At 34.7% G+C, this 25,385-nt stretch overlaps 2 protein-coding genes across 6 annotated transcripts in view; one reads left to right on the top strand and one right to left on the bottom strand.

Moving 5' to 3' along the window:
* CACNA2D3 (calcium voltage-gated channel auxiliary subunit alpha2delta 3) overlaps positions 1-25,385 on the bottom strand; it is a 333,983-nt gene that overhangs the window by 53,596 nt on the left and 255,002 nt on the right. For all 5 annotated transcript variants that reach the window (XR_001558078.2, XR_004308777.1, XM_015875440.2 and 2 more), the window contains 9 exons: positions 23,161-23,232; positions 22,848-22,909; positions 21,038-21,105; positions 19,338-19,383; positions 19,093-19,190; positions 18,156-18,249; positions 16,661-16,756; positions 15,749-15,870; positions 15,109-15,189 (listed from right to left, as the gene is read on the bottom strand). Coding sequence is in view for 3 of the 5 variants with exons in the window: in XM_015875440.2 (XP_015730926.1) it covers positions 15,109-15,189; positions 15,749-15,870; positions 16,661-16,756; positions 18,156-18,249; positions 19,093-19,190; positions 19,338-19,383; positions 21,038-21,105; positions 22,848-22,909; positions 23,161-23,232 (739 nt within the window). In the remaining 2 variants the exon portion in view is untranslated. The remainder of the gene's footprint in view (positions 1-15,108; positions 15,190-15,748; positions 15,871-16,660; positions 16,757-18,155; positions 18,250-19,092; positions 19,191-19,337; positions 19,384-21,037; positions 21,106-22,847; positions 22,910-23,160; positions 23,233-25,385) is intronic.
* LRTM1 (leucine rich repeats and transmembrane domains 1) lies at positions 2,511-9,840 on the top strand. Its single transcript, XM_015875443.2, has 3 exons — positions 2,511-3,210; positions 4,621-5,217; positions 7,854-9,840. The coding sequence occupies exons 1-3, from the start codon at positions 3,204-3,206 to the stop codon at positions 8,285-8,287; spliced, it is 1,038 nt and encodes a 345-aa protein (XP_015730929.1). The 5' UTR covers positions 2,511-3,203; the 3' UTR covers positions 8,288-9,840.

Below are 25,385 nucleotides of genomic sequence, written 5' to 3'. Positions count from 1 at the left end.
CCCTCAATTCAGTGAGCTGAAAAACAAAATCACAACTGCCTACTGATTTCTATATTTTTGGAGTTAAAAAATCTTGTTTCTCATATTCAGACTTACTAGCAAATGAGCAGGAACAAGCAGCTTCTGGATAACAATGTAATAATGGTGCCTCTGTTGTGATAATCAGGATTTGATGTCATTGAACTCTGGCTGTTATTACCCTTCCCTTATCCTGCCTAACTAATAAGATGTCTGAAGAAATCTACACAGACAGACATCTTCTGTGAATTATGGCCAACATTTTAAGGTTATAAAGTTCTCCAAGCTAAATTTGATTTAATCTAAAGACTTACCCTTCTCTTATGAAAGGTGGTCTGGAGTAGAAACCAATGCCTTCCTCTAATTTTTGTCTACTTCTGAAAATCTACTTCCTTGATAACAAAAGTTGAGGGGGTCCTGAACTCTTTGGGTGCAGAAACTGCCTTTGTAGAGGGAAACACATGGAATTCAAGATACAGTACTCCATGGTAAGGATCGGTTTGTATATCAGTCCACTGACTTGAGTTGGATGTGTGAGGAGGTGATTCTCATACACGCTACTCCTTTCAAGCTGAAAGCAGTAAGCTGCTGTAACAAAGTATATTCTGGCAATCTGACAGTGAAGTGCCCCACCAGCATACATGGATAGGACGTAAGTTGACCAGGCGGGCTTGCCATGGGCAAAGGGAAACGTATCTTGTTACAACAAGGCCCAAGTTAATTTAAGCAGTCACAATAACACAGTTGCTGCACCACATCAGACAACTGAAAAGAATCCTGCTGGTTGTTCAAAAGGCCAGAAGTAGAGTAGATTTCATGAGTTATTCTGTTTCTGGCAAATCTACCTGTTTCACAGCTATAATTTTCACCACATCAGACTTCTCCGTCATAACCAAAGTATTATTACTAATAAATGGGAATAGGATATGGATTATAGGTTAGGGAAAATTCTGTTTACAAAATATGTGTATTCAGAGTTCTCAATGTGAAGATGAAATGGCCACATCTACATGAAAAGCAAATTGACAGATTTAATCATATGTTTCCAAATCTGAACCCACCATGAAGATTTTTTAAAAAAGAGTAATAACTTCTTATACCACAATTCAGAGTACATAAAACAACCTCTGCATTATTGTTGGAACTGAACCTCCCACGGTGCTTAACTTTCTGTGACCTTGTCCTATGAACATCTATTTAATACTGTGAGTGCTAAAAATAATACAATTATAGCAGCGAACACTTACCTAAAATAAGAGGGGCAGTTAAGAGACATTCTTTAAGTCTTCCATTAGATGATACAAAATGTTGTGGGAGGCTTACAAGCCTACCTGGTCAGCAAATGTTATTTAAAGAAGAACAACTAGTTAAAAAAGAAACTTTCAATTAATCTCTTTCAACTCTTTAGCTGAGGGTTGGATGTGACGATCCCCAAAGGCCCATTCCAACCCCCACAACTCTGTTAATCACTGAATTCATGATCAAAAATAAAAAAATACAGATTCTGAAGAGAACTTAAAAAGATGAAAAGGTGATGTCATAACACAACAGCAGCATAGCTAATACATCCTGTAATATAACAACAGTCATGAGAAGGGCTACTATTGTTACAAGGTATGGATTATATCAAGGACAGAGGCAAACTGTCTGTAGCATCAAGCACCTGAGCTAAATTCATTCTTCTAAAGAACAAAGCAAAACATCTGCAACTACAAAGGCTGCACTTTCTAAGGATTGCTGTATTTAATAAATGCCCTTCTTACATTTAGTTCTATCTTCATTAAAATGATTCAGTGGTACTATTTCAGATAGGTCTGTTTCTGTGTTTCTTCAATGTGTGTGTGCACATACATGACCCGGGAAATGCAGAAAAGTATGAGCTGGAAGTTATAGACAGGACTAAAACTGCTGGAAAGTAGCAGACACAAGAGCTGCTTTGGAGGTCCTATCCTAGAAATTCAAGTCTCAGCATGACAAAGTGCTGAGTGATCTCATGTAAGGCCTTGCTTTCAACAGCAATTTTCAAACTCCACTTGTGTAAAATTCCTTCTATCATATTGGATATAGCATACAAATTCTGCAGTAGAAAATGAGTTTTGTTAGACTTTCACATAAGAATTTGGACCAAAGTTGCCTATGCTGTGTGCTACTTGAACTGTCCTGAAAGTTTCTGATTGAACAGCTTCCCTCCTAACAAGAAAGCTAATAGATGATAGAGTGATCATATGACCATGAAAGACTCTATTATACCAGACCATTTATTCCTCAAAACACCTTTGAGTTATTTCATAGTCACAAGTCATTCATTCTTTTTTGTTGTTGTTGTAGCTGTACAGTATGAATGAGTAGTAGTATCAAGGAGGCAAATCAAAGTGCTGTAAGAACACAGTCCTTTCTTTCAAATAATGTTTGGAAATAAATTCCTTCAGTATTCTTGGTGTCCGTTGCCATTTTTATGGAATGAGACACCAGTTATGTGTTCCCATGCAAGAAAATCCTGTCAGCACAACTAATGGATGTCAGATGAATAAGCTTAGAAGAGCAAACAAGTGCACTGTCAAAACCATGTCATCAACCCACATGACTATTCGTGGCAATATTACACACTCCACTGCCTCCAGTCACAGCTCAGGATAATCAGAATCCTTGTTCAGAGTCATCTGATCTTGCAAAAATTGACACAGCATAGCTAATAATCCACCACAATTCAGAAAATATACTGGATTTTAAAAGGCAGCTTTATTTTTGTGCCTTCCATTTGAGGCAGATTAAATAATCAAAAGGACGGGGCTATCAGGTCATGATTTGTATGTTACAGCTGTCCAGTTAGAGTTGACAGACTCTTTTGCATGGCCTGCTGACAGATTAAAAGAGGCAGGATAAGACTCTGAGAGTCAGATATGGACATTGAGGAGAAAAAAAAGATTGTGATAAAGAAAAGAAAAAAAGCAAAGGCTGATGGATTAACTCACTAGAAATTGTAGCACTTCTACTCAAGCTACATATACAATCTTAAATATATATGTATATAACAACAACAAACAACACCGCAACAAGACAAACTGAAGAAATTGGATGAGCATGTTACAGATTTGAAGGAGGAACCAGAATAAAGCCTACATTTACTCTTTTATATCAGGAAACTGGACTGAGTCTTCTTCAAGGTGGGAAGCAAGCAAAGGAGAATGACAGGTGAGATACTGATGCATTCTGACTAATAATGAAGCTATTCTGTTCTCTAGGCATTTCCTTGACTCATACATATTTTTTATTCCACATTGGAAGCTGTATGTCAGGTTTTGAAGCCAACTGTTGCAGAAGAATGTAATGAATGGAATGTATTTCTTATTTACAGGGGTGCTTTCTTGTTTTTTCTAATGAATTTTACAATATAGAATTCAGAGGTGTCAGGGGATTATTTATAATTTTAATATGAATACAATTTCATTTTACAGGGAAAATTAATGAGGAATTTATCAGTTAAACTGCAGCCTCAAAGTAAAACTTTCATTCATATTTTTATGTATATGCTTTTTATATTCAATGATAAAATCACATATTTGTTCCTTCAATACAGTATTCCCTGTTAATAATTAATATTTGATATTTGTAAGCCAATAAGCAGCATGTCCTCTAATTTCCATAGGTTTCAAGTAATAAAGTAATATTTCATTCAGAAATAGTAAATATTAAAAATGGTTTCAAGTGTCTCAAAACCAATGTAAGTAAAGAATGACTGACTCTCTTTATTCAGAGAAAATCATACCACTTAACATCATTTGATTATTCATCTTAAATTCATGTTTTACATACAATTGCATGCTCTTATACAAAGGAAGATCACAAACAATATATGAAAGATAAAAATGATATATTTTTTTCTGTTAAGTCTGAACATCAGGGAGCAGATGATAATTACAAATGATAAATACTAAATAGTGTTAAGTACTCATGTGACCTCATTTATCTTTATAACAGTTTCTTGACAAATATTTGCTGAGTGAGTAGAAACATGTATCTATGAGAGTTACAGCTGGAATCTGAGCAATAAGTGTTAACACAGATATTTTAAAGAACGAATTTAACAGTTGCAGAAAAGTACTGTTAACTGTTTTTATGGAAATGTCTTTAAAGCTTGTTACTCTTTTGGTAGTACATTAACATAATTCTTTTTAGGTAGTAAAACTTTGAGAATAAAAACGACTCTTCTGACATAAGATAGCTGAAAGTTATTAGTACTGCATACAGAAGAACATTACAATTTAGTAATTTTAGAAACTTCACACAATTCTCTTCAATTACATCTTTGCTGATAGCAAAACCTCCTGAAAATGATTTATACTTAAGATAAAGCCAAATGAGCAGTACTTTTCATTAAGACACTGGGAGCACTTATTTCACTCCATTTTATAAAAGTATTTCAATAATATCAGTGATTTACTAATGCACTGTGAAAGTTATAAACTACATTTCTGCTGTCTACATTATGGCTTACGAAGGGGCTGTATATGCTTTTAATTTGTTATTAGCGTCTGTATTGTCAAAAGAGAAATATTTTATAATACTTTCAAAGCATCATTACTTCTTTCATTTGTGGTACAGGTAACTGGCTTCTGGTGCTGAGCATTGTCTTCACAATACACATGGCTCATGGATGTCCTCAAAAGTGCCTATGCCATATGGCTTCAAAGACCACAGACTGCAAGAATAGAGGTTTTACTGAAATTCCTGCCCACTTACCACCTGAAACTCAGATACTGCAGTTGCAGAATAACCGTATTTGGAGAATCAACCAAAATGCATTCACTGGAACACCATTGCTGAAAATCTTAGACTTGTCTAATAATTCTCTCTCAAGTTTTGCACCAGGTACTTTCCAAAAATTACGGTACCTACAGGTTCTAAACCTAACTAGAAATTTGATTCATTACATAGAAAATAAGACTTTCAGTTTCCTTCCACACCTCAAAGAACTAGACTTGTCATCCAACAGCATTGTACGTTTGCCTGAGACTTTTGGAAACAGCACAGGGAATATAACATTACTGTCAGTGAAGCATAACAAGCTTCAGAAAATGGGAAGAGTTCTGCTGGAGTCACTTCCAAACCTGAAAGTTGTTCTTTTCAAGGATAATCCCTGGCTATGTAATTGCAATGTCTTTGGCCTGAAACTGTGGTTGGAGAGCTTTTTATACAGAGGTAAGGAAATCTTCTCATTACATAAAACGCACATGAGAACACAACCTTACAAATGCAGTTAACTGATCTTCACTACTATAGCATACCAATTTACCTCACATTTTGCATTATGCTATCAAATAAGCACACTAAAATATATTCCTATGTACACACCAGAATATAAGTGCATTCATCATTACAGGGAGACAACTAGAATCATAGGGGATCATTTCCATTGAGAGAGAGAGACTACACAGTGTGTATAGATACATTCTAGAAATACATGCCTGTAGTGAATGTATGTATATACATCCATATCTATATCTACATATATAACAAGTATCCTTGAGCACATATACTTGCTTTAATACTACCAGAATGCTTTTGCTAGAATCCAACCTAACATGCAGGAACTTTTTACCTGATGCATGAAACTAAGCATCAACAGTTATCAGTACCAATTTAGAGAACTCTAATTACTCTTCAAATTACAACTCAGTATTTCCTTATAAGTATTCTTATCCATAAATGTGTTTCACCTTATAGAAGCCTACTCTTGTCTGATATTACTTTCTAATTTGTTGTGCTACTAAATTCACTATAATATCCTGAGTGATATATGCAGTACCACCGCCTGAGGAATTTTGCATGTAAAAGTCATTTCACATTTTGTTCATTGCTTTCAAATACATTCAAGAGTTATGCTTTATAAAAGAGAACATGATCTAATTCTAATTTTATATATCTAAGAATTTGTTTTGCCTCCAGAGCACAGAGAAACTTTATAATTTAAGGTGATTAAAAAAAAAAACAAAACAAAACAAAAACCACACACACACACAAACAAACAAACAAACAAACAAACAAACAAAAAAACCCAGCAAGCTTTCATCATCCCAAAGCATTGTTATTCATATCCATTTCACCCACAATGAATGCAGGAAAGACTTTAAGCAAATTTCTTTCTCCTGGCAGGTACGTTCAGACTCAGAATTCAAAATTGCAGTGCAATTTACTTTTCTCTAAATCAAGCTTTGATGCTTGAATGTGGTGAACTATCTGTACATGAAGGTGACATGGAACGTAAGAAGATGGTCCATGTTGCCTGTGATGTACTGTCATATCCAAGCATCAGAAGTCTATAAGCCAGTTGGAAAACTGTACTGTCAGCATGGGGACACAGAAACAGTCTTCTTGGGGAGGAAAAGCCACTTACAGAAGCAATCTTTCAAAACAGACAAAAGCCTAAACTCCTTTCATCTTAATATTTTGGATGATATGACATCACACTATCCCAGGGCTTAAAGTTGCATTATGCAAGAACCATTTCCTAAAACAAATTTCAGTGGGAGTTTTGACAAGCTGCTATGCTCATCTCTATCTTGGAATATCATCAATATTTTTGGTGAAGTAGGATCCAGATTTTCAACTGAGTCCATTTTTATTCACTACTTTCTCAAATAAAATCTTTTAAGAATGAAAATGTATGTGCCTTGATTTAACTAAAAGATAGATTATTTCAGAGAAAAGGGAGAAAATTCAACTAACTTGGTTAAGTTGAAATTTTAAAATATGTAAACATTGGTTTTAGGTTTTAGCCTTGTTTACTCCTCAGCACACCATACTCCTACAGCTGTGATGTATGGTCTAATTAGAACCCCGAGAGCAACACCCTGCGTGTGTTGCTCTACGTGCTTTGAAACAACGGTGTGATTTACTGAGACTGAGGCTTCCTACTTCATTTCCTGTTTATACTAAAAACATACCTTGAGAGGCTGCAGAAGCTGGCTGTGATCAATTACGAAGCTTACCACTTGAACAAGTAATAGATTGATTAATCTTAACTTCTTTAGAACTCTGAATTCTTACTACAAACCCTGAAAATGTTGTTCATGTACTCAACATACTGCATTTTCTTTTTACTTCTTTATAATTAAAGCATGATTTCAGAAGACTGATTATTTCAAGGGTTATTTCAATCAAGTGAGAAACATTTACAAATACATTATCTTTTTCTTCTATGATTGTTTAAGTGCAATATTGTTACCTTTGATCTAACTGGAAAAAGACAGAATTATAGAATAGCTCAGGATGGAAAAGACCTTCTAGATCATCAAGTCCAATCACAACCTAACCACATTACCCTAACTCTAACAACCCACTGCTAAATCATGTCCCTGAGCACCACATCCAGGAAGTTTTTAACATTCAGGGATGGTGACTCAACCACCTCCCTGGGGAGCCTATTCCAGTGCTTAACAACCCTTTCTGTAAAGATATTTTTTATGATATCCAACCTAAACTTACCCTGGTGCAACTTGAGGTCATTTCCCCTTGTCCTATCACCAGTGAGAAGAGACCAACTCCACTCTCACTGCAACCACCTTTCAGGAATTTGATGAGCAATAAGGTCTCCGCTCAGCCTTCTCTTCCCCAGAGCAAACAGCCCCAGTTCATTCAGACACTATTCATAGAGAGTATTCTCCAAGCCCTTCACCAGCCTTGTTGGCCTTTTACTAGATACAGCTAAAAGTATAAAGTCAACATTGACTATAAATGTAATTTTGGAATCTGTAAACTTAATATGAAGAGAATTCAGAAACCATAAAATATTAAGATCATACTCTGTTAGTTTTTTTTTAAATTTTTCTTTTCAGGAGGAATAAGTGATGGCATCATCTGTGCAACACCAGGGATTCGGAAGGGAAAGGACCTCCTCAAAGTTCCTTATGAGCTCTTTGGGGCATGCCCACTTATGACAGCTCACGCTCATCTGGCCACCACTCATCACCACAGCTTTGAGCACAGGAGTTCTCCAAAGCACTCTCATCACAATGAACATGGGGAAAACAGCAGGCTAAGTTGTGAACCCAAACCAAAGCCGAAGCCTGTTAGTTTGCGTCGTGCAATTGCCACTGTAGTAATAACTGGAGTTGTCTGTGGAATTGTGTGTCTAATGATGTTGGCAGCTGCTGTTTATGGTTGTGCCTATGCTGCAATTACTGCTAAATACCACAGAGAACATTTGGCCCCTGCAAGACAGCATGGGACTCCAGAGGAAAAAGAGCCATTTGAAAGATGCTTGGCTTGAGTTACTTTTGTCTTTGGTTTCTTCAAAATAAAAAGCCCTAACATCAATTTAGAAGCTTAGAACTTAAATAGGTTTGGTTTAATAGTTAGGACGGCTTTTATTTCCTTTTTCACATTAAAGAAATTATCTGTGTATATACATATACTTATGTTCCTTGGAATATATATTAAGATATATTTATGTAGCAGAATGCAACTCATTGCATATATCTGTACTTATATTTTGTTTTGTATATTCTGAAGCCAAAATGTAAGGGTGAATATGTGAGAGAATGAAATTTTAGCACAGTTATTTCCAAGTATTCCATTCTTCATTCCTAGTTTTTGATGTAATATTAGTACAATATATGAATAATGGTGTGCCAACCCTTAGCACTCAACATGAGTGAGTTTTTTGCAAAGAAAGCACGAATGATGAGAGTTTAGGATCTTAAAATACCTGTTATGCATTCAGAAATATAATTCATAATCAGTTTTAGAATGGGCCATTCTATAGACTAATAACTTACAAAATTGTTGCAACATTTCCAAATACCTATTTCCCACCTCCTAATTTGCTCCCATTATGGAGTTTAGAAAACAGGAAGTACCTTGTTATCTGTTATATTTAATCTTTAAAGTACTTACAAGGAAGAAGAGAGCTGAGAAACTGCAGGAGGAGGAAGTAATTCCACACTGTGTTTCAGGCACCAAGATAAGCATACACTGCATATACGAAGAGACACTACCTATTATCCTAGTGGGATACATGTTTGTTAAATACATTTCTGAAACTCCTTAATCCAAAATCCACACAACCTCAGGACTACAGATGGAGTCCTGATCAGAGTGCTGCCCTTGAGCAGGGAGATCACCTAGCTGCATATTTGCACATTCTCAAAGAGAAAGCATTCAGCTGAATTAATTCAAGGGTCTGACCTTTTTGCCACACTTTTCTGCTGTCAGAGAAAACCAGAGCAAAAACCACAGCAACTAATTTATAACACAAAGAATATGCTGAATATGCATAGAATTTTCAAATAGTTCTGAGGAAATATAGTCTCAAAACAAACAAATGGGATCAGCTACTTCACCTGTCCTTTCTGAGACTAGATGGAATAATGTCCAGTCTGTGACAGATGTTTGTCTAAGGTGACATGGATTAACAACCTGCCTAGGAAGCAGATACAGCAATTGACTTTGCTTATAGTAGATTGTTTCTTAGTATCTTCCCTAAACCTGCTTTGCTAAAAATACTGCTAGTGTATTTTAATGGCCGGGAGACTTGAGAACAGCAGCTGTATCTCCGATAAAAACAAAATGAAGCTGTGCCACAGCATTTGGACACCTCCAATCTACATCCAACAGATGGATTCCCAGACCAAGTCTTATTAGAGCAGCTACAGCCATTCCAATTACAGCCCCAAATGAGTAATGAGCTATATGGCAGGAGTCACGTAACCCTTGCTCTTATCTGCTTAGTAATTATTGAAACCTAAATTTTAAAGCTCATTCCTGCATCTTCAGTTGCTTTCATGTCCAGGAGAAATTAAACATCTTGGTCTTAATGTAAATCTAGTGCACAATGAAAACAATTGATTACGCTTTTCTTTTATTATTATTATTATTATTATTATTATTATTATTAAATTGTTTTTAGTTTTTTATTATTTTTGTGGTTACTACTACAGCACACTTCACATTATAGTTGGGTTGTTCTGGACCAAATAAGCCAAGCTGTTTCAAAATTTCCTATAAGAATACATCTTCCAAACACTTTTTTTCCTTCATTCTCAGGAACCTTTTCAGTATTTCTATACATATATCTATATATATTTTTTTTTAATGTGGTGCTTTGGACTAGGGTATATTACTTCAGCTGAGACATTATCAGCACAAAATCGCTTGGAATATTTATATTCAGGCTATTTAAATCTGATCTCTTGATGATGTAATTCCAAAGTGAATGTACTCTTTTTTTTTTTTTTTTTTTTTCTGCTGATATATTTTCTAAGGTTTAATGAATAATCTGTTTTCAGAGCAAAGTCATTCTAGTGTGGAGATCTACATTCATTACTCTTTTTAACAATTTAGCAGGATATTATTTTTCAAAGGAAAACACAGCTTTTCAGATAGAGAAATAATTCAGGGAAGTATTTTACTGCCTATGGGCCAAAAAATTAGTTCAGAGCCAAGCCAAATAACATTGCTTTCCTATGGTGACCACCTGAAATGAGTACACTTTCATTCAGACTACAGATTCTAACATGAAAGCTAATAAACCTCTGACCTCCATAGAGATTTCATCCACAGTGTTTTTAACAGCAATGCAACTCCCATTACAAACAAGTTTACACCTCTCATATAGTCAAGCAGAGGAAGGATTATGTTTCCCTGCCAGAAATAACCAGAACAACATCTTTGACTTTAAAAAATAGCCTTATTAACAAAAAACACTTAGGTTTTTCTTACTGTAAGAAATAAAAAGAAAAGAAAAAAAAAAAGAAAAAAAGAAAACAAAGAGGAAGAGGCAATGAAGGGTGCAACAACATTTAAAGGAACATTTTCCAAGTAAAATTTAAAATCCTTTGGGGATTTATGCACAAATAATGTTGTAAATGGATATAAAGTTCTGTCAAAAAGCAAAGTATTTTGTATTTCTGTTTGTTCACTCTGCCATGGGAGTACAGCAAACAAATCCCTGCAAAACCTGATTTATACTTTCAAAATGCATGTTCTTTAATAATAATAATAATTTAAAAAATACACCCATGAAATGTCTCATTTAACTCTGTCAAGACTTTATACATTTACAACTGTCTGCAGTTATCAAATTCCAGTTATTTAAGATGCAAAAAACAGGCAAATAGAATTGATTTTATTGCTTGAAATAATAAATATAAAATTATTTATTTTTCAGTAGAAGAAACTAATGAAAAACTAGACATAAAAAGTGCAGTTTTATTGCCTATAACGAACTGTCTATAACAACCTTTGACCGTAATGTAGTAGACTGGATCTAGGGATTCCCCATAGAAGCATCCTTAATTTGTAAAGCTTAGCAATGGACATCTGCTGCTGAAATAAGTTCTCTGCACAGCTTTATATTTCAGATGAAGGTTGCTGAGAAAGCTTTGTTATTTTTCCAGCAATCTAGTAAGTGGTATTATGGTAAGCACAGTATTTTTTCCTAATCTTCTTTCAACAAAGTAAAATTAAAAAAAAAAAAAATCAGGATACATTATCTGCCATAGTATTTGCAATTATAAAGTAAACATGTTGTTTGATTCTTGAATTTTATATAGAGATTCACGATTTTACTACATTTTCAGAAAAGCCAGCTTTCTAAAATTTTGATTTAGAAGAGTTTAGAAATGGCAATATGTCAACATTCTTTACAGGAATTGCCCTTAGAAACTGAATCAAAAGAAACAAACCTTAAACTGAAACAAATTTATTTGCCGTATGTGCATTTCCATTCAAAACTTGTAAAAGAAATCAACACTCAGCCTCCCTCTGTCTTACCAAAATCAGGATCCCTCTTCTTGGATATCAAAGTAGAGTTGAATGACATTATACATAGCTTATCTATCATTAACAGCATTAACACAGAACGGCCAACTGTTGCCTACTAAGAACTATTTGTCTTTGCTGCACACAAAAATGTGCAGGCTTTAGTTAAGCTTATAGAAAATATGCTGAATTTTACAGCTTTGATCTTTTTGAATGTGTTTGAAAAGTGACACAGTACTAACAATCACAAAAGGTCTGGATACTTCCTGAGCTTATATCATCTGAAATGTGACAGAATGCTCCCCATATGAGACAGGCAGCAACATCAATCATCTGGATGTGTCAGCCACAACAGGGGGAGAAGGAATAGGAACTGGAAACCCATAATAAACAAACCAGTGAAAGGCACAGTTATCTGTGATTACGGATACCCCATAGTTTTATGGCTTTATACAACATAGGTATGACTTTTTGTGTAAGACTACCACCTCACTTCAAGACGTAACAAACACACAGTAAAACTGCTAATGTTTTCAAATATTGTTCCAGTGGAAAATGAATTAATTGATCCCCAGTACTTAAACTGAAATTAATGTATTCATATACAACATAATGGCAGAGAATTACTACTCAAAGTGCTTTTGAATTTCATCCTTGTGCTGTATTATTTGAAGTTTTTAAAAGGACCTGATGTCTTTTCTGCTGTCTCATACTACAATCAAGGATGTATTGCACTAGTAGAATTATTTAAAATCAGATTGCTATTAGATCACAAGACTCATTCTTCTACTTAAGATCTTCCACTCCACCAAAATTGCATAGTACTCAAAATCAAATAAGCAAGCAAACTCCAAAAGCAAAGGAGAAGTGCAGAAATGGAGAATGCTCTGTAAAATTTACTCTGCATCTATTCTATTACACACATTGGAAAACTGATTTAATTTATCCCCCAGAGAGCTGCTAAGGAGAGCCCAAGAATTAAGTAGGGTTTATATTCTGAAGTAAATACAAGCAAATAAATATCTTAAATATCCATGTTATCTAATTAATCCAAATAGTAATTCTGTACAGAAAAAAAATGAGAGCAAACAGAAATGAGTGCAAACGTATGAATTCTGAGTATACCATCTAACTTTAGATTCACTGTTCGGGCAATGGTGGGAGGCAGGATTTCACTACTTGCTCCAAGACACTCAGTAGGGCACTTTGCATGTCTTCATACATTACCTACAAAGTACATTTCCTAATCAAGTCATGGCTTTTCTCCTATATCTGTCAGCTATTAAACTCTTGACTGTACAAATATACATTCCAATTTTCCTGAAACTGAAAACATTAGTCTATAGACTAATATTAGATTTATGAATACACAGATAATATTCAAAATGAACAAGAAACTTCAGAAAAAAAAATAAAAAATAAAAGAGTGGTTTTCCACCAAAGCATGCAAAGCATTTTGAGGGATTTACTAAACAGTACTGCTGAATATAATCTTCTGTGGCTTACAATGTGGAGTAAAGATTAAGTAAATCACTGTCTTGCCTGACAAGGAAAACATCTATTTTAGAACGATTCAACAATTTGGTTGGTGTGTCATTCTGATGACATATTCATTTTCCCTTAAGCCTTCATACTAAAATGCAGTTTTATAGATGGTGCCATAAATTTTAAGGACTGCGTATGATGTTGACATTTGCATGCATGTTTTTAATATAGCAATACCAAAGCAATTCATGTTGCAAAAAGGGGGGAAAGATGCAACCAGAACTGAGAGGTTTAAAATAGATATGATTCTATTGCTCTGTTGTAACAATAGCTGACTTAACAATTTGTGAGGCATTTACAATACCTGCCACTCCTAGAAACATAAGTAATTTAAGCCAGTTTTAATTAAATTAATGGAAGTCACTTCTTCAAAACATGTGCTGGATCTGGCTCAAAGAAAGATGTGCATATGAACTTCATTCTAATTCATTCATTACAAAACAATAAATAAATAAATGAAAAATCCTAAGTAGAGTTTCAAAGTAGATTTTATACAATTACTAACACACACACAAGAAAGAGGATGAACATCATAAGTTTTACCATATAAAAGCAGCTAGTCTCCCATACAATGCTCACATTTTCCTCCATATAACATATAAAAAGATCTTGCTTACTTAGAGCCTACATAACTAAGTCTCCGTTACTGTTAAACTGGTATGCTTATTGATTCTCCTTGCAAAATGCTGTCCAGCAGACGCAGATTCAAACAGAAAGATGAAATAGAACTGAAGTGTGACCAGCCTAAAACAGACATATTTACATTTCAAAAGTAATGTGAGAGTTTGGGTCATTCTTGCTTTTTTTTTTAAAGGCATGGATTGAAACATCAGGATTTCCAGGGTTGCTTTACTGTATCATTCAAAATCACATGCCATTTTTAACAAATTGGTGCTGAAAGAAGATATGATAAAAACTTCATTACTCTTATGGATGGGGAAACAAAAAGGAGGAATTTGTTTATCTGTATAACAAATTAGTGTATATAACTAAGCTGTATCTTTATAAAATGATTTTATACAAAATTATGGTGATAAAACTATCATTTTCCGTGGTTCAGAACTAAAAATAAACATGTACACATTGCACAAGTTCTATGTTGCATTCACAGAAATTCTCTTACAGATGTTTGGAAGTAGATGTTCACCCCAAGAATGTGAACTAAGTTCAATCACCATGCAGTATCAAAGAATACAAAACTCACACTGAATGCTATCAACATTTAACATACTCATACTACCTTTTAAATGAATGTCGGAAGATATAATTCAGTCAAGTTGCTCCATTCATAATAACTACATTGAGAAATCCCAGATTCACAGTATTTATTATAGAATAGGATTTTCAAACCTGAAGATTATGTGGATTCTTTACACATTAAACAGTCATTTCTTACATCTCCTTCTGCTTAACATAATATATTCTGTTTTATGATGAAGCATATCTGAATCTGTGTAGCATATATGAATCTGTGATTCTGTTTCATGATTATGTGGAATTGCATCCACAAAAAATGATTATAATTATTATTTCTATTAAACTCCATTGCTCACAGAGACCTTGGATGGTCATTTAACGAAAGATAAGTTCTTAAGCAGAAGAATCATTAAGTGTTCTCTACATTAAGGGATTCAAATGTGTCTCATACAACTGCATAATTCCCTCCTTCTCTTCTCAAAATATTACATTCCTACATAATGTAATTGCCAAACTAAAATAAAAAGTGAGGAACTCATTCGCTGCTATTAAAAAATTGACAAAACAAATAAACTATAAGAAATTTACCTGCAACGACTGGAGATTTTCTGTCATCCAAAAGTTGAATGGCAGTACTGGCTGTCACTACGTTGCTTTTGTTTGCTGTTTCTATAAGACATAATAAGAAAAAGAAAAAAAAAATAGGAAAAAAAACCATATCTCAGAATAAGGAAATCCATCATAGTTCAGAATAATTTAGTGAATGCAGAGCTCAGGAAATATATTAAAAAGACAGCAAATATCATGGTATATATATGAACAGAACATACAGACATTGATGATTCAAAATTCCCAAGCAGCCCAACAAGCTTAAATCACCAACATTAGTAATCAGTTCTTGCTTTTTCTGATAAGAATGGCAACAAAGATGACAACTGTTTGGGCTTCCCAGAGATTTGAGTAGTTGTATGTTTGGACTTTTCTTGCTTAAAATATGAAGCTCTAAATTCAATCTAGCAAATACTCAACAACAGGTACGTAGCATCTTGGGTTTTCACTTGGAGCTCCTGTAAAAGATGTACCTGGTCAAAGGACCAGTAAACTAGCTGCAGATTTCAATGCATATTAACATTTAAACTTAACTACAGCGACTTCTTGTGCTGAAAGATTTGCTACCCTTTTGGTAACATATATGGTTCAGAACATAAATAATGACAAAATTATAGACCTGTACTAAATGGGATTGAATAGACAAAGCTCCCGGGTATTTGCTCAGCAGCTCTTCTGTACCAGAGTGGAAAATGATCAGCATTAAAAATGTTTTCCTTGTCTTCAGCTGTCAGGAAATCTCTTGAGAAAGAAGAGAGAAAGAAAATACTTGTTTGTTGTATGTCACACAGTAATGTCTAGATTTGAAAGACAAGAGGAAAAAAAAGACAAAACTCAATCTTTTAGGAAATAAAATGATTTGACAGTTATTCTAATATCATTTGTACAAGAGAGGGTTAACTTAAGCCCCTAGTACTCCTTCATAACAGATTTGCAATTGGAAAATCTCATAAACTAAGTAGTAGTAAACATACACTACTGATATAAAGTAAAAATGCTCATTCAGAATAATTCAACAGCAGAACACAAGAACTATAAAATGAAAAAGTCATTTGATTGTTTGCTGCCATTGGTATCTATTTTTAAGAAAAAGAAAACCCTAACAAACTAATGAACAGCCTACTTTCCAAATTACAGGTAGGGAGAAGTAGTGGAAAACTGCATACTTTATTCATCAATGATCTCGTGGTATGTTGATAGAGGAAAATTTATCTGAGAATAAATAGCAAGTATGGTCTCCATGCTATTGTTCTGGTTTGCTGTCTGACATTAAGAAACTGCAGTGCTATTGATCTCATCTGTTGGGCTACTGACACTAAATAGTTTGTGGTCAGATAGGCATCATACAATTTTATGTTCAATAAACTTTCTTAATCAATAAAGTTCAGGTTTTTTCACATGTACAATGTCTATATTTGCCTGACATTACTAAAGTGCTGACAAAAAAAGGCATTAATTATCAGACCTTATTTTATGGATCTCCGTTTTAAGAAACCTGAACATAGTTGTTAAGCATAGGTTTGTTACTTACTGATTAGTAAGCTGTTCTGGACCCACAAACAGGTTGATACGAGACAGTCCGGTCCGTGTTCCAAGGAAGGCAACTTCTACTCCCTTGTCAGAATTTCTGAAGTAGAGCAGAACACAAACAAAAGACAATGTTTCCAGACAGTAAACAGATAAAGCTATATTACTAGTCACAGAAAATACAAGCACACACATTTACAAGGAAGATAATATTAAGCACAGTTGCAATTTTTTTTAATATATATTTTTAGTTAAAGTTTAGGTTGTGGCAAACATACAGTGTAGAAATGCTATTTTGACGGTACATCTACACTTCAAGCCATAACTGTGACTGCTGTTCTGGCATAAAAAACTTAGCTAGATTTAAACAACTAGTTCAGAGTCAAATGTAGCTGCCATTAGGACAGCTATCTGCTGCCAGACCTTAGGAAAAATTGCAGCAGGTAGGTCAGGCTGAATGCTCTTTCTGCACTGCTATCACAACCAAAGTAGCTGTTTTAAAAACTAGCTCTTGTATGCTGAGAAGAGCCTCACATGCTTTGTTCTGAGATGTCCTATCTTGTTAGTGTACATGAGAATAGTACAAGGGGATCAAGTCTCCAACTAGTATGTCGCTGAAGTTTTCCTCCTAGTTTTTATTGGGCCTGTTGTTATTTCATTGTGTAGGAGGATTCCTAAAAGTCCTGTACATCTTATACACATTAACTGATGCCTACAGCATACTAGCATGCTATATTTTCCCATCTTATTCTTCAAACAGAACACTGAGTAATCAGCTTGCTGAATTAGTTCTCACTGAATTTGATTTTACTTATTCAGTATGCATTTCCAAAAATATCTTTTTCTTGCAACTTCTAAACATGATGCAAAATTAAAAAAAGCTAATCAGGACAACTCCCCAAATTGCCTTTTATCAGCAGTATCTCATGGAAACTGCTAATCTTAACATCTGCTTCCTGTACCATATACATATATATGACATCTTCTTGCTTAACACTTAGCTCTGGGGAAAAGAAAAAAATATTAATTTTAAAAAAACTGTATATAATTGTATATAATTTGTTCTGAGACAAATTACCCATTCAATAAACAATTTTGGTAAATTATGCATTAAATTCCTCAATTATTCTAAACAGTTGTTAGAAATAGTCTCAACTGTGTGCTGTGCTTCATATACAATCTCATTAGTTATATTGTAAAATTTGAGTAACCTTACACAACTAATCATCATGATGTATAGTGCAATATAAACACTTAATATAGAATTCAAAACTGGTGGTATTTAAGATACACTGGTTAATATGCTCTTTTAATTCTTTTTAATGTAGTTGAAAAAATAAAATTCCTGTGTAAATAAACTGAAAGGAATGAAAAATCTGATTCAAATAAATCTTGGTAATCTGACAAAATATCAGGATTTGCAAAACATTTTACCAGTTTTTACACATAGCTATTACATGTCAACCATGATAATAATGACTGATTCAAAGCTTACTTACTCTGATTTATTTAGTGCTAAACTGGTCCAATAAGCTTCAATTGGTGCACTCACCACTGCATCAAACAGAACTTCCTGGATCAACTCTTTATCACCTATTATGTTACATTAAAATCAGTAAACACACATGCAGAGAATTTGTGTTACTGTTAAATGACTAAACAATGTTGTTTGTTGTTTTTTTTTTTTTAGACTGTGCTGTATTTTGTTCAAACCTTCTGCAGTATAAAGCATTTACAATGTAATATTATATGATATGTAACTGAACTGTAGTTTTCCTTATGTTATTTCAATGCATTAACAATTACTAATAATTACTAATTACTAATAACTATAAAGGAAACACACACAGAAAAGAGAAAAAAAAAGCATTTTCTACTCCGTGTAGCACATTCCTGTACATATCCCACGCTTGCACTTTCATATAAAATAGGGTTAAAAACACTCTGTCTACTATGTCACAAAAGCCCTAAGTACATGAAAAGATCTTGGAGAAAATATGCATTTATCTATGTGATTCTTTTTATTCTGTTTTTCAGTCCAGTAATGCTAACTTCATACCTATTGTCCCTAAGGCACTCTGGAAATATCTGGTACAATTTTTAGAGGACTAATCCAAGGACTGACTCAGACTAACCCTGTTTGACTTATGAAACAATATGACAATATTGCACAGTTTAGCTATATCATCTGAGCAGAAATTTGAATTTTTGGTTCAGGCACATTGCTTACCATAAAACCCAGAATTCTGTATCATCTTTATTTTTATTGATCCTCTGGAAAAGCTTAACAGCAAATGACATTTAAAGTGATATCAGCCATGCAATCCAATCTCAAGTTATCAAACTAAGTAGCTTTTCATTTTGTAAAGATGGTACAGTATAACAGTTTTTAGCTGGGATTAACTCTACAACATGTATACTTAACAAAATACTTGCATTGGAGCAATGGCTCTTTTCCTGTGAGGTAGCGTTTAATTGCTTCTAACTGAGTCATTTGACGGTGTTCAGGATGCAAGTCAGTGTTGCAATAGGACCTAAGAACACATTGTCAAAACATTAAAATGTTAATATGCATAAGCATGATCTCTCTTTGGACATAAAGAATTGGTTACAGAAAGCACAAACAACACGAAGCCAAGAAGGGTAACAGACACCAATCTCATGCTTTGTTTAAGGCTTACCATTCATCTGCTAAAGATACATCAGGGTGTTCTAAATCATGTAAACCTGTAACAGGAATAATAATGGTTTATTTAGGGAGCAGTCTGGGTAACAGATGGTTATTAACATACACTCCATAACATAAACCCTTCCTTCTTAGAAAGTGCATTATTACCACAATATAATAAATCACAGTAAACTATTCAGCTACACTCTAGAATCTAACAGACTGGCAAAAGCAAACTAAATCAGATCTAAAAATGAAAAGGAAGGAAAAACCGCCATTGCATTAACATGTTTAACTCATACAAACTGTTCATGTGATATACTTGAAGTTTAGAAGAGAACCTGAACAGAGCAATGCACAATGGTTAATAATAATAATAATAATACAAACTCCTATACATATTCCCTTGTTCTTTGTGGCTAGTGAAGTTCTCTATGCTAAAATGAATACTTCTCATTTTATGGGAGTTTTTCTCTGTTAAATAATACTTCTTTAAAAGGAACAAATCCCAAAAACCTAAGCACACTCTCTATGAGCACAAACAGCAATTTACAGGATTGTTGAGAATAGGTTTTTTGTTCTAACTGGCCACACAGATGCTTGTAAATAAGAACTATATCATATGTTATATAGCACAATAAAAGTGTACCTTGGCAATTTTCAAAACTCTTAAAGCATGTATCAATAGACAATAAGCAAATATGATTCAGAAGGCAGGCTCTGGGTTTAACCCCCAGAGCGCATACTAAGTAAAGACAGAGCCCTGGTGATTAAAGACAAAGAGGGAATTCAAAACAAGAACTGCAATTGTACTACTTAGGATGGTGATGTGTGAACTACAGGGAAACAGTCAGAAAAGACAAGAAAGAGAGAGTTAGCAAGTGATGCATCTGAAAGGAAGGATCAGATGGCTGGCTGAGATGGATAATAGGTGAGATATAGTTTGGGAACAGTATGAAGAGTAAGCTCCAAGTCTTACCAAGCATGCTTTTTTATGTTTGCTTTTTGTGATTCATAAACTTTAAAACATTTCTTTTTACACATCTTCTAGGAACAGAAACTTATTTTTGACACAAACAAAGCTGAGGAACAAATACCTGAAGAAACTATATTAACATCACCAATGAATTAAGAAGCAGGATTAGCAAGAAAGATTTGGGAATAAAAATCATAAAATTTTCCTCTCCTGTAAGACTTCTTTTCCTCAGGAACCTCACCACCTCACAGTATAAAGCTTCTCCACTGGATATGTACACCATGTAGAGGATACTCTGGGAAAACATTACTTTCTGCACTCCATGAGAGAAGGTTGAAATAAGGCGGGGGTCAGTCTCTTCTCAGTAACAGAGGTAGGAGAAGAGGCGATGGCATCAAGTTGCACTGAGGGAAGTTAGGGTTGGATGTTAGGAATAATTTCTTCACCAAGAATGATGAGGTATTGGAACACGCTGCCCAGGGAGGCGGTGGAGTCACCTGGAGGTGTTCAAGGAGTTTGTGAAACACTGGGAGAGGAGGAGGGGAGTTTATGCCCATCTAAAGAAAATTCATGGCCTCAATATGCTTAATGTAAAAACATCCCATGAAGTACAAGATCTTAAAAAATGAAATCTAATTCCCTCATGGAATCTGCAGAGAAAGATACAAGCTTTAGGCCTACCAGATCAACAATTTGACTACTGTGTAAGGAACATGAGAAGATAGAGTGTATCTTACCTTCTTCCACAGTTACATTCCCTCTGAAGAAATATTTTCCATGTCCTCTAGAGAGAGCCACACCTAAACTGTGCAGAGAAATAGAGCAGACCTTGAAATCTGTGACACAAAAACACACATTCAGAAATATTTTCATTTCTAACATTTCAAACTTGTGTACACTTATTAACTTTCAAAAACTGTTTCCAGAGCCTCACTGATCACATTGTTCAGCTAGCTGCTTCTGTGGGATCTGATGGATCTGTTCTGATGAGCCTACAACAACTGCCTTTATTATGTGTGTTTAGAGGTGCGGTACATCAGTATTACCTAGCAAACTAATAAATGTGCCCACCTAAGCTTACTCAGCATGACACATCTCCAGCTGAGCCTTGAACATACCTATGGCCTTACACTGAAGGAAACAAGACTAAGATGTCTAGAAACTCATAAATGCTGGAATCAATGGAACTACTGAGGAGAAAATAATTTCATATGTAGCAACAGCAGCACAATTCTTGGATTATTCTGCTATTCATATTTTTTGCTACTTCAACATTTTTGCAATGACCCCAGCCTCATAAACTTTTACAGTTAAGTGCTTTGTTTTGTGTTACTTTAAATCTACCATTAAAAGAATTCAAATTTAATTAACCAGATGGAGGATACATAGCTCTTCATATGGAATACATACACAACATAACTGCCTTAAATGAATGAATGCCAGAAGGTATCTCAGGTTAGGATCCTGCCAGTAATCATTATGACTGAAAAGCATGGGTTCATCCTTTGAGGATATGTAGAAGCACCAAATCCAAGAGCACACATGATGCAATCAAAAGCTCAATCTGGAAATAGGCTGAAAGTAAACATCTTTGACATTTCAGTATATATTTTAATAAATGTTGCCCCTGCTGTCTTCCTGAAGCTATGTTCTCATCCCACCATAACTACATACAGATCTTTTTGAAAAGAGAGTTTTACTACTATTATTTCTGTCCTAAGGATTAGAAGCCACACTGCACGCATATATGTAGTCACACATCTGTTTACTAAATAGAATAAGAATGACATTCCCCCAAAATTACACAGTTTTACAACACATGTTTGGATTTTAAGATGAATAAACACATGCATCAGAGATGAGAAATGTGACTATATTTTCTCTATGTAAAAACATAGCTTGAGTTCTGTGACGTGGTTCCATTGAAGAAAATTTCAGTTGAGTATTAGAACTATCAACCTCCTACTTTAAGTATAAAGTTCAATCTATTATTTCTAACTCAAATAAGAGCACTTATAAAGTGACTTCTTGCCTTTTTTTGTTTTTGCTAAGATGGACGGCAAAATAACATGGCTGCCGTGCTCAATTTTATTTACACAAATATACTCTAGGTAGTTCAGAGAAACAAAATATCCAAACCTCAAATTAGAAGTGAAATACTATCTCATTTTACATTACATTTTGTTGTTGAAAAAAATCAAAATGAGGCTCAATATGTAATTACTTAAATGGATTATAGTATTTATAGCTCTGTAAGTACTTGCGAAAGCCTTTCGTTCAACATAAACCTCAACTGAATATTTTTTTAATGAAACGTAAGCCATGACAAACACTGAAAGTTTGCCTGTGTGAGCTTGCACAAACTTTCCATCCCTAGAAAAACTGAAGGGAATGCTAGTAAGCTCCTTTCCCTTGCTATTTTCAGCATTGTCCAGGGATATTTTATTGTCAGCTTTCACTGATGAGCTTTTAATGAGTTCACAAGCTCTGTACAAATGCAAGTCCAATGAGTCTGATGAAATGGCCATTTATTATGGTCGGCTCTACCTGAACGGAGTACCCTTGATGTCTGTATAATAGTAGTCATTTGTCATCACCAATACCCGTTTCTAGATTCAGAACAAGAAAGTCAGAAAGAAAGGGGGAAAACAGTTAGTTTGCCATAAGAAAAGTATAAAAATTCAAGCAGTCAGTGATAAAAATTCCAAGCAATGTATACATTGAGGGAGTGAAAAGACACACCATGGTGAATAATGTTTATAGTAATATATGTTAAAAGTTGTAAAAATTAAAACAAATAAACAAACAAAAAACCATCTGCTTGCTTTACAACTAGTTAGAAGGATATTTCTAACATTACCCCTTTGTCCACTGTCTTCTTCACTTCCATGGAGAATTTTCCTGTTTTACGATTCACCATTGCATTTCGAAGCTAAAATGAATGAAACAAGTGTCAAATGATTTATTTGCAACTACTGCAATTCTTTGAGGTCTTTGCTCTGTTCATTTGACCTAAGTAGTACTCTCCATTTATAAGTAGTTCTGCTACACATGAACAAACCCCTTGCAGATTTTATGGTATTCTGTATAGGCCAAGATTTACCCTCTACATTGGGCTGCATCCCAAACCAGCATGAGAAACTACATCCCAGCATGCAACAATAGTAGAAGCATGACAGCCCATTTGATCAGTAACCTGTTGCAATGGGAACATACAGCTACAGAGCACTATGATCCACTTGCATTTAGTTTTTAAAGAGAGAAAACTCAAAGGTGCTATGGAAAACAAAATATACTCAAAGTGTTCATACAGAATGATTTACCTCCTTCCTGCTCTGATGGTTAAATCTGTTCCTATTTGGACTGCCACAAATAACCAGTCACTTGTGATTCCAAGGTGTCTTCCTGTGCTCTCTGAGGCTCTGTGTACCCTTCAGTCAGCTTCTGCATGAGTTCCAGGCTTTGTGCTGCAAATCCCTTACACATCAAGTCTACAGTGCCTTTTCTTAGCACATCTATTTGCTCCCCAGAAAAGGAGAGACTCCCTCCTGGAGGATGCCAATTGGCACAGTCTCTCTTTTAGAGGAACATGCCATGACTATTCATCAGGACTACGTACAAAAATGACAAGGTGTACCTCGCAAGGTGCATAGGCTACACTGCCATAGCCCATATGAGAATGTGGTCTGTGGACTGAAACTGAACTACGACAAGATCTGGTTTCTGAGAAATTCTCAGCCTTTGCATTCTGAATTTGTCTGCCTTCCTGTTCTGGATTTTAGGGAATAAATTAGAAAGTTACTGCTTGGCAGTTATACCATAGAAACATGGAAGTATTTTATGCTTTCAGATTTACGGGTGGAAGAAATAGAAACTTTAGGATGTTTTTTAGGAGATATCTTCAATTACAAGGTGATATTACCATACTTGTGGGGCACTTCCTGCGGTAAGTTACATCTATAAATTAAATGTTCTGCAACAACAATTTTCATTACAATAGGAACGCTCCAATACTGCTAATAAATTCCCACCCCCTTGTTAGAGGTATTGAAAATGCAGAAAAATATCAACAAAATGAGCTTTTTAAAATCTCTCTTCTATCGCTTATCAGTCTGAACACAATTCTGGACACAGCATTCTTGCAAAATAAATCTCTTGTTTTCCTGTACTTCATGCCATTCATTCCCAGGTTGGGGAATTCACTCAGATTTTAATCCAAATTTCTGAAAATAGTCATGTCTATGCAGTCTGCAGACTTTTTGAGTTAGTACAGAGTGAAAAGAGAATGCCCAAACTTGCCAGTGAAATATCTGGTTTTATTTTCATGACAAAGTTGTGCATGGCTGACCTGTCTAAAACTGCAAACTTTGCTGCTCTTTAAATTTAATTCTGGAGAATCTACATTTGAATTAACAGGCTTAATCTTCTGACAGTGAATGTAAAAGGATAATTTTAGCTGGGGGCATGTATAAAATAAAGCATATATTTTACTGCAGATTTTTTTAACAATACATAATAGGCAATTCTGGAAATATTTTCCCATTTTCAGTTTTGTGGTTTTGTACTTGCAGAGCTGGTCTTAATTAACCATCCACTTTCTAACATTTACAGAACAGTTCCATTTATCTTTAACATGGTTTTCATTTTTCTCCTATTGGTGCCTGCAGTTGTCTGAGACCCATTCCTTTTGCAAGCCTCAGGCAAGTCATAGATTTATGAAAAGGGCCTTCAACTCTCAGTAGTGTTTAAGATCAAGTCTGCATGTGGGACTTGGAGTTTTACTTTCCTTTGTTTTTTTTTGCTTGCCGTGATTACATTTCTTGGCTTTGTAATCTGTTTTCTCAGCTCTTCTGCAGTCCCATCTTCCTTCTCAAGTGCATAAAAAAGTACCACTTCAATTGGCTTCAAGCCCCAAAGATTCATTCATAGTGTTTTATTAAAAACAAACAAATAAAACAAAGCAACAACAACAACAAAAACAACAACAACAACAACAACAATAACAAAACAGAACAAAAAGAGCCCCCACAACAAAAACAAATCTTCATTCAGCTAGAAATCAAGACTATATAATAAAATTAAGTA

The sequence above is a fragment of the Coturnix japonica genome, chromosome 12, assembly GCF_001577835.2.
Source record: "Coturnix japonica isolate 7356 chromosome 12, Coturnix japonica 2.1, whole genome shotgun sequence".
NCBI classification, from domain to species: domain Eukaryota; kingdom Metazoa; phylum Chordata; class Aves; order Galliformes; family Phasianidae; genus Coturnix; species Coturnix japonica.
This window is presented reverse-complemented; position numbering and strand designations above follow the sequence as displayed.